The sequence below is a fragment of the Eublepharis macularius genome, chromosome 4 (assembly GCF_028583425.1).
Source record: "Eublepharis macularius isolate TG4126 chromosome 4, MPM_Emac_v1.0, whole genome shotgun sequence".
NCBI classification, from domain to species: Eukaryota; Metazoa; Chordata; class Lepidosauria; order Squamata; family Eublepharidae; genus Eublepharis; species Eublepharis macularius.
This window is the reverse complement of record NC_072793.1, coordinates 62,064,490-62,072,877: the sequence shown is the minus strand read 5'-3', so window position 1 is coordinate 62,072,877 and position 8,388 is coordinate 62,064,490. Positions and strand designations below refer to the sequence as shown.

Sequence of the window (8,388 nt, the reverse complement as noted above, 5' to 3'; positions counted from 1 at the left end):
AGCCCTGTTAGTCTGTAACAGCGGGACAACATTCAAATCTGTGAGCACTTCAGAGGCCAACACGATTTTTCCCGCTTTCCTGAGCCAAAACTCACTTCTTCGTAAAGGATCGGATTGTAAATGTGATCCGCAAGGAGTCTCTTCTTTTACTTGGATTAATAGAGGAAGTCAAAGGTGGAAAGCAGGAGGAAGATTATTTCCCCGGTTTACACTTCCAGGTGCTTACAGAGCAGATGTGTTGCTTGCGCACAGGGCAGTGGATGCCCGCAGGCCGCACATCTGGAAACATCTGCCCCCGCCCAGGGTCCAAATAACCACCTGAAGTCCAAAGCGATGTCATGTTCAGGGTCTGAAACGGGACAGGCCGGTGCTGTAGGGCGACTTAACTCTCCTCTCCCTTCATTTCGGGGCCCTGAACGGGCGTTTCCCCGGTTTATCCCTCATCCAACTCTGCTTGAGCCACCTGCACTAGGAAGCTCCTCTTGTGGAGGGTGAGTCATTTTACTGGGTCTTCTTTTTAAAGCGGGGAGGGGGGCTTTCCCTAAAAGCAGCTCTTGCTCTTCTGCACGCGGTTGAAGCGGACAGTGTTTCCCTTTCGAGCGTCGCAGCCCGGAGGCGCCTTTCCAGGGCGGGCAAAGCGCAGCAGTTCCTTCTCCCTGCCCTCCCCCTTCCCGCGAGTCAGGCTCCTGAAGCTATCTCGGTGCTGCTGGTGATCCGGGCGCGGTTTTTAACAGGAGCCGCGAGAAATGCTCCTAAATTGCCGCGCGTTGCCCGCGGAGCCCCGACTCTCTCTCTCTCCTCGCCCGCAGCGGCGTCCCTGACTTGTGCTGGGCCGACATTAACCCGCATCCAGGCCCCCTCCCGACGGCGCTGGCCAGTGGATCGGGCGCCTCCCGCCCCGCACTGGACTGGGCAGGCCGGCTCGGCGTGGGAGGGGGTCCCGGCGAACTCACCAGCCGACCAGCCTCTTCCGCTCTCCGCTTCTGTCTCCCCCTGGAGCCGCCAGTCCCTGCCCTTATCGGTCTCTTCTCGGCCTTTTCCGAATGACAAGGACCCCCCTAAAGCTGGTGGCGGGAGCCCGTCGTTCTCCCCCCCCCCGCCCGGCTGCGTGGGGCCTCCGTGGCTGAAGGAGCTCAAGGCCAGGCAAGCCTGTCTCGGCCCACGAGCTTGTTAGTCTTCCAGATGCCACTTGACGGCTGTTTATGCTTATTCTGTCTGGCAAAATAACGCCCTAAAGGGCTGCGACTGAGCTTCCCTCTGTCCCCCGCTCCTCTGCCCACTTCCTTCTCTAAGCGGGGCCAGCCCAAGAGGGAATATTTGCTGCTCCCGGGTTTAGGAAGCAGCGCTTCAGGGCCAGGGCTTCTCAGGGGCCTCCTGCGGTCCCCAGGGCAGCCAAGGCTGGGTCCTTCAGGCGGGAGTCATTAAGCCAGAGCCTGGGCGGCATTTGGAAGTCAACGGCAAACCTTAGCGCTATGCCCAGCGACTCAGTAGCCCCTTATTGTTGCTCAACCAAAGGGGGCGGGATGCCATTGAGGAAGGCCGGCGGGGACAGGCCTCTGAAGCGCTTCTGTGCATTTAGGCTGTTTATAGTCCGCCTTTCTCCTTGGGGCTCAGGGCGGATTGCACAGTTTAAGGCAATACGGTCAGCAACCGGAACGGTTGCCACTCTCGGGACTGATCTGCCCGGATCCTGCGCCCGCAGGAGTGGCCGGAGAGGGCGCTGGCCCTCTGAGCTCCGAACGCCTCGCTGCTCCTCCCCCTTCATTCTTGCACCCCGACCGTGGCTGCGAGTCTCAGGAGGCCCACCAAACGCAAGCAGGTCCCGATGTCGTGCTTTTTCACAACTGAACAGTGAATCCAGCGCACCGCTCCGGCCCCCTTTGGGTGGGGCTGTGACGGAGCGACAGAGGCCCGGCTTGGAGCGCCCAAGGTCTCGGGTTCTGCTCAAAGGCTCCCGAAGGCCGCAGCCTGACGCAACGGAGGGCCGCAGCCGGTCCACGCAGGCCGAGTCAAGGCCCGTTCCCGCGTTCAAAGCGCCGAACCCCTTGGAGAGAGCCGGGTGACTGACAGAGGCGCGGCGGGAGCGCCCCTGCCCCAAATGCTCCGGCCCCGCCGGCCCCCGATCCTGACCCAGACGGCCAAGCGCCGCTTCCCAGCTGGAAAAGCGACCAGGCCGGGCCGGGCCATAGCACCCCCCTGGACGCCGAGGCCAGGGCATCCCTTTCGGCCTGCCGCGCCGCGCGGGCTCCCGGGCCTGGGCCTGGGCCTGACTATATTGGGTGGGCCTGGGCCGTCGCCCGGTCGGCGGGCCAATGGCAGAGCCCCCCGCGCGCCTGGGCCCGCCCCCCGCGGGCCTTGGCGGCCGCCGCGCCACCTGCAGCCAGAGTCGCCGGCTGCGCAGTGCCATGCGGGCGGCCGCCGGGGGCCCCTGAGCCGCCTGGGCAGCAGGCCGGCCGGCCGGCCGGCTCGCCCGCCCGCAGCCGCCCACCATGTTCGCCAGCCCGGTGACCAGCACGCCCTTCTCCGTCAAGGACATCCTGAGCCTGGAGCAGCACCCCAGCGCGCTGGCCTCCCTGGAGCTCTCGGCTCTGGGCTCGCCGCCCTCCTGCATGCTGGCCGCCTTCAAGCAGGAAGCCTACCCGCCCGAGGAGGCCCCGGCCGCGGCCCCGGAGGCGCCCAAAGGCAACGGCGGCGCGTCTTTCCCCGCCGCCTTCTACGCCAAAAGCTACGCGGAAATGGACTCGGCCAAGGAGCCCAAGGCGGACAAGAAAGGTAAACAGGCGGCGAAGGGGCTCTGCCGGCAGGCAGGCAGGCAGAGGAGGGAGGCGCCGTCGCGGGGCGCGCTCGCTCGTTCGCTGGCAGCCGGGCCGCTGCAGCCCAGCCCCAGCGCGCCAGCCACCGCTCCGGGCGACTCTTCCCCGCGCACTACCCAAGAGCCCTGCGGAATAGAGTCGCCCAGGATCGCGCGCTCCGGCTTGAGACTCGGACGCGGGTGGCTTGTCCTGCCTTGCGAAGCCAGAAGCGACGGGCTCTCTAGAGCGCAGCCCGCGTGCAAGCGCGGGGGGGAGAAGGCAGCCTGGGCGTCTGCTTTGCTTGGGGCCCGTGGGCAGGGCGGCGGTGCCTGTTTGGGGGAGGCCAGGCCAGCTGGGTTCGGGGGGACTCGCGCCCTACTAAGCCTGCAGGGCCGAGGCCTTCGCTCCAGATTCCGCTCAGATGGGAACCGCTCCGCTGTTAACAATTCTTATGCGGAATCGGACCGTGTTCCGAATGCTTAGTGTACATTCCTGTGCGCGTACAACCCTGTGAGGACAGTTAGCACTATTACTTCCCCTACAGCAGGCGAAGGACCGAGCCCAAAAGGGAGCCTGGCTCTCCGAGGCCGCCTCTTGAGCTCCTGGGAACTTCCCCGCCCCACTCCGTTGCTTCTCGATCCTATCTAGGGCTGTTCGGAAGTCGCAGTAAATTCAGACGGATTCCCAAATTACCGAGCATTATTACTGCAGCCTCCGTGTGGCAACCATAAATCTATTGCTATCACATTATCCCTAACATTTATTATTATTAATAATAGCAATAATGATTGTGATCACTATAGTAACTAGACCATTTTGTATACGATCTAGCCTTTTTATTAGACCAGACCATAGCAGCCCCCACCCCCTTTACAGCCCAAGCGTATGCAACAGTAGCATGTGCCGGTTTCCTTCGTGTTTCAACGATCAGCTACCCCCTCGCTGCGCTTTTACTATTTTTCCAGCGGCAGGACCGAAACAGCCTGTGCGACGGCCTAAGGGTCTGGCGTCTCTAAGGCTATTTCGGAGTCTTCCAGCAGTTGTTCCTTAGTGGGATTCTACCACAATAAGCAGTTTGATTGGGGCAGTCTCACCCGCCCCTCCCCCCCCCAGCCCATCCTGGGAGGAAGCCCCGTCGAAATTCCCCAGTTATCTCGATAGGGTTCATTTTTCAAATAAGGGTTTCATGTCAATCGTAGCGCTTTTAATCGGTCTAAGGGCCCCACAACCTCGTTGAGATCTTGACACTAAACTGGTGAGAAGTTCCGTGGAATTCCCCTTTGGGACTGTGGTCTCGTTTCCTAGCTACCCTTCGGTTGATTTCGTTTCCAAAGGTTGCCATTATTTATTCATTTATTAGAATATTTATACCTCGCCTTTCCTCACTCGTGGTCACCTACTCCTATTTAAAGTTTCTATCGCGAAAATGCAAAGCGTTGAAAATGACAGGTACTAAAAGCAGCCCCTTCCTGTCAAATGTTCTTCAACCTAAAATTGCGTGGTGGGGAAGGAACAGCTCTGTAGTTTTGGGAGCCCCCGAGGTGTTCGGAGGAAGTTTCCAATTTGCCTGGAGTTTTCTCAAAGAAGCAATGGAGCGCCAAGCGCTTGCTCCGAACAGGCGAACAGCGCTTGGATTTGGGGAGGGAAGAAGCGACTGGGCTGCAACTCATACTGGGCTGCATACTTACCTGGGACTGGTTCCTGAGTAGACCTGCATAGGATTCCACTGGCAGAAGCCTTGGATCCTAAAATTCATGGATTTTTAAAGACGGCTTTCCCATATGAAAATAGTTTTCAAGGCAGACCTGTTTTTCTGATCCCAAACATCTTCGGGGTCGCTTGTACACGATACTGGGATCTTGGTCTGTGTTTCCATATTGCCGTGGATGAGACCCCTGGAAGAAAATGTGACACTCACTGACTACAGTTTTAGGTACAATACACATGATCCAGCCCAAGTTATGCAATCCGAAACCGGTTTCTACATGTACACAGATGGAAGCCCAATTGATTGCCCCAGTTCCAAATGTGCGGGTAGCCAGGCGTCGTTAAAGCCCTTGTGTTTCCAAGTCGCAAAGAGAGAAAACCCTCTTCAAACTCTTCCACTTGAAATTTAAGGGCTGTCCTGTCAAGTAATCCCTGCCAATAAATCGATAAATGTGCTTGGCAGAAAATAAAACAAAAGTTCTCTGCCACCTTAAAGAATAACAACATTTATTTCAATACAAGCCCCCGGTACTCGGAAGTAATGTCCCACATTTTAAGTAAGTGCATCGTCTCAGCGACCCTTAATGCAGGGTGCCCGTCCGGTGAGTTTCAATAGGATTGTAAGGGAGAAATCTTTAATATTTGCGGCCAGACTGCAGATCGCTTGAAAACCTCCAGCCTTTCGCTATTGTAAGCACCTCCAGCCCAGCCCAGCCCAGCCCCGCTGGAAAAGATCTTTCCGGGATCACCGGTACCAAGAGCGTTTTGGGAAATCGGCACTGCGAATTGCATGCATGTCGATAGGGTGTTAAATGGTGGCGGGTTTACTGAGAATGCAAAGGCCAGCTGCACTGGAAAGATTCCGATCTTTTTTCTTTAAAAAGTAATTCTGAGTAAAGCCTCCAAGTCCTAAATAGCTTTCTTGATTACAAATCAGAAGGTACTTGAGAGCAGAGCCTACTCGGAAACATGGGCACTCCCCTCTCCTCAGGTCACAGAACCTGGGTCAAGGGGTGCAGTCACCAAATCCGGTTGGACCTTAAGACGCTGGCGGCAGGGAGATATGGATCACACCCTTTATTCATCCTTTGTTTTTCTTTTCCGAATGAAATCAGAGAACGTCCTTATTGCCTCCAATTAAAGATCGCGCGGGCTCTTTCCTGAATCCCAAGACCAGGATCATTTTCCAAGTCGTCTCTTGCAGTTCCCTCCGAAAGAAGCCAGAAGCACCTTTTGGGGGCCTGAATCAGTTCACCTCATCCACACCCTAACGTAGTCGACGTGCTCCTAGTTACTTGGGCTCACGCTCCTAACTATATTTACTTGGAAGCAAATCCCTCGCATGTCAATTCTATTGTTATCTAAGGCGTAGTTGTTTCCGAATACACCTGTTAATCTGTTTAGGGTGAATGGAATGGATCGGATCCCCACGCTTGAAATCCGGTCCAAGTTAAATACTTTAAAATCCCTTTGGTTGCAGTGTTAAGCAGAGGATTAACTTTTTCCAGTGAAGCCATTGGCGCCTGACAGTTCTTGGACTTTGGGTGGATCTTATCTAGAACGTTGCATTTGCTCTACTCCTGGTCCTATAGACAGTCATGTCATTATACATTATACCTAGATTATACATTATGCGTGTATATACAAATCGGTGTGGGATGGGGTCGTTTAGATCCCTCTGCAGAATCGGGACCCCAGAGCACTGAATTGGAGAGGCAGGTTATCATACCATCGTTTAATGAACTTAGTCTCGAAAGTTAAGCCTCAGCAGAAAAATAAAACAGAATACCCAGGCAAACCCTAGTGCTTCTTGAAAGCATTACTGAGAGGGACAGGAAAGATCCAAATGTCAGCGGCTGCAATCTTGCCCGTAGTTGGCTGCTCGAATCCCGCTGGAGGTCAGCCGCCTCTCTGTGTAGCATTTAGTTCTTGCAGTGGAATGTCCTCGGGCGGCGCGTTTGGGAAGGCGCTGTTGTGAGCAGCAAAGCTGCGATCCCGAAAGGCCTTTACTCCAGCGTCGATTCCGGGGCCGGGTCTTTCTTCTGCCGGCAGGTGAATTAGTGAGCTCAACCTGTGGGCCTCTGAGAGCTCATGGGTGGCCTCGAGTTCCGTGGCTAGGCCAAGCACATGCCAGCCGATGTTGGTCTCTTCCTGTCCAATAAGCCAGAAAAGGCGCAAGCGAAGTTGTAAGGGCGCTGCCACTTTTGTATCTTCTCTGGAGCGCAGAGTCCCATATATTGGACTCTCCTCTGCTTCCTTCACAGCTCTGGGTGAACTTCGCCGGAGCGAGAGAGAATCACAGTCCAAGGCACCCAGTGGCCCTTGGTCAGTGGATCCGGACCCTTGCACTCCTAGTCCAACACCCTCCTTCCTAAAGCGCGTGTGAATGCCCTGACCTGGTAACCAATGTGAAAACAGACTTCCAATTGAAATGTAAGCTGGTTTCGAAGAGGGAGGGGGCTCCTTGTAGATGGCATGTTAGCCTTGGTTGGGGTTCGTGTGCTGTGGTTAGAGAGTAAAAATAGAAAAGAGCCCAGTAGCACCTTTAAGACTAACCAACTTTACTGTAGCATAAGCTTTCGAGAATCACAGTTCTCTTCTTCAGATGGTTAGAGAGTGTCCACCTAGGATCCGGGAGACCCGGTTCGAATCCCCGCTGTGCCATGGAAGCTCAGCCAGTCGCTCTTTGAGCTGAACCTGCCCCTCAGGGTTGTTGTCAGGAGAGCCATTTTATAAGGCGGCTTGGGTTCCTACCGGGGAGAGAGAGCTCCAGGGGGCTAGCGGCAGGAGGCCCCTTGAGTTGCTAACAAACCCGTCTCACCGAGCAGCTCCAGCACTGACTGCCCGTCGGGCGTCTTGTGTTTCCTTCCCGGCAGATCTGTGCGCCCTCCAGAAATCTCTGGAGGAGGAGAAGAGGGAGGCCGAGGATGCGGAGCGGCCCCGGCAGAGGAAGCGCCGGAAGCCACGCGTGCTCTTCTCGCAGGCCCAGGTCTACGAACTGGAGCGCCGCTTCAAGCAGCAGAAATACCTCTCGGCCCCGGAGAGAGACCACCTGGCCAGCGTGCTGAAGCTCACCTCCACGCAGGTGAAGATCTGGTTCCAGAACCGTCGGTACAAATGCAAGCGCCAGAGGCAGGACCAAAGCCTGGAGATGGTGGGCCTCCCGCCGCCGCGGAGGATCGCCGTGCCGGTCCTGGTCCGCGACGGGAAGCCCTGCTTGGGGGATTCCTCGCCCTACAGCTCCCCCTACAACGTCAGCCTCAACCCCTACGGCTACAACGCCTACCCGCCCTACAGCAGCTACAGCGGCGCCGCCTGCAACGCCAGCTACAGCTGCAGCTACCCTGGCGTGCAAGGCGTTCAGCCCGCGGCCGCCGGCGGCAACTTCATGAACTTCGGCGTGGGGGACTTGAACCCCGTGCCCACCTCCATCCCACAGGGGAACGGGGGCATGTCCACGTTGCATGGCATACGTGCCTGGTAGGGATCCCGGAGCCGCCCTCCCGAGCCCCGCAGCAGGAAGGATGGGCCGGGCCGAGAACCTCCATGGATGGACTCCTCCAAACCCTTGGAGAGTGGGCTGGACCTTCCGGAGAGAGCTATCCACAGGTAGCACTCAGGGATCCCTGGGAAGATGGGATCCCTGGGCCCTCCCTGGGTAGATTCGGTAGCAGGACTCATCCGCTACTCCAGTCGCTGGAAGGGAAGCCCTGAAGGCCTTTCTGCACCTTCTGGAGGTCAGACTAAAGCCCCGGATTTCTGGCCCAGGCCAAGGGATGAGGATTTGATTGAAAGGCAAAACCCAAAGGAGCCGCGTGCCGCAGAGATCCAGCCAGCTGCAAGCGAAGTCCGGTTGCCTCCAGCCGCGTTTCCGACGCAGGCCTGCTCG

At 57.2% G+C, this 8,388-nt stretch overlaps 1 protein-coding gene across 1 annotated transcript; it reads left to right on the top strand.

The window, feature by feature from the left end:
* The first annotated feature begins 2,489 nt into the window (after positions 1-2,489).
* On the top strand, positions 2,490-7,983 carry NKX2-5 (NK2 homeobox 5). The gene is made up of 2 exons (XM_054978458.1): positions 2,490-2,772; positions 7,376-7,983. The coding sequence occupies exons 1-2, from the start codon at positions 2,490-2,492 to the stop codon at positions 7,981-7,983; spliced, it is 891 nt and encodes a 296-aa protein (XP_054834433.1).
* The last annotated feature ends 405 nt before the right edge of the window (positions 7,984-8,388 follow it).

Bases quoted from the DNA above. Each gene is read 5' to 3' on its own strand.
- NKX2-5 (XM_054978458.1), top strand. From the start codon at position 2,490: ATGTTCGCCAGCCCGGTGACCAGCACGCCCTTCTCCGTCAAGGACATC. The intron at 2,773-7,375 runs GTAAACAGGCGG...CCTTCCCGGCAG, and splicing joins GCCCAAGGCGGACAAGAAAG to ATCTGTGCGCCCTCCAGAAA.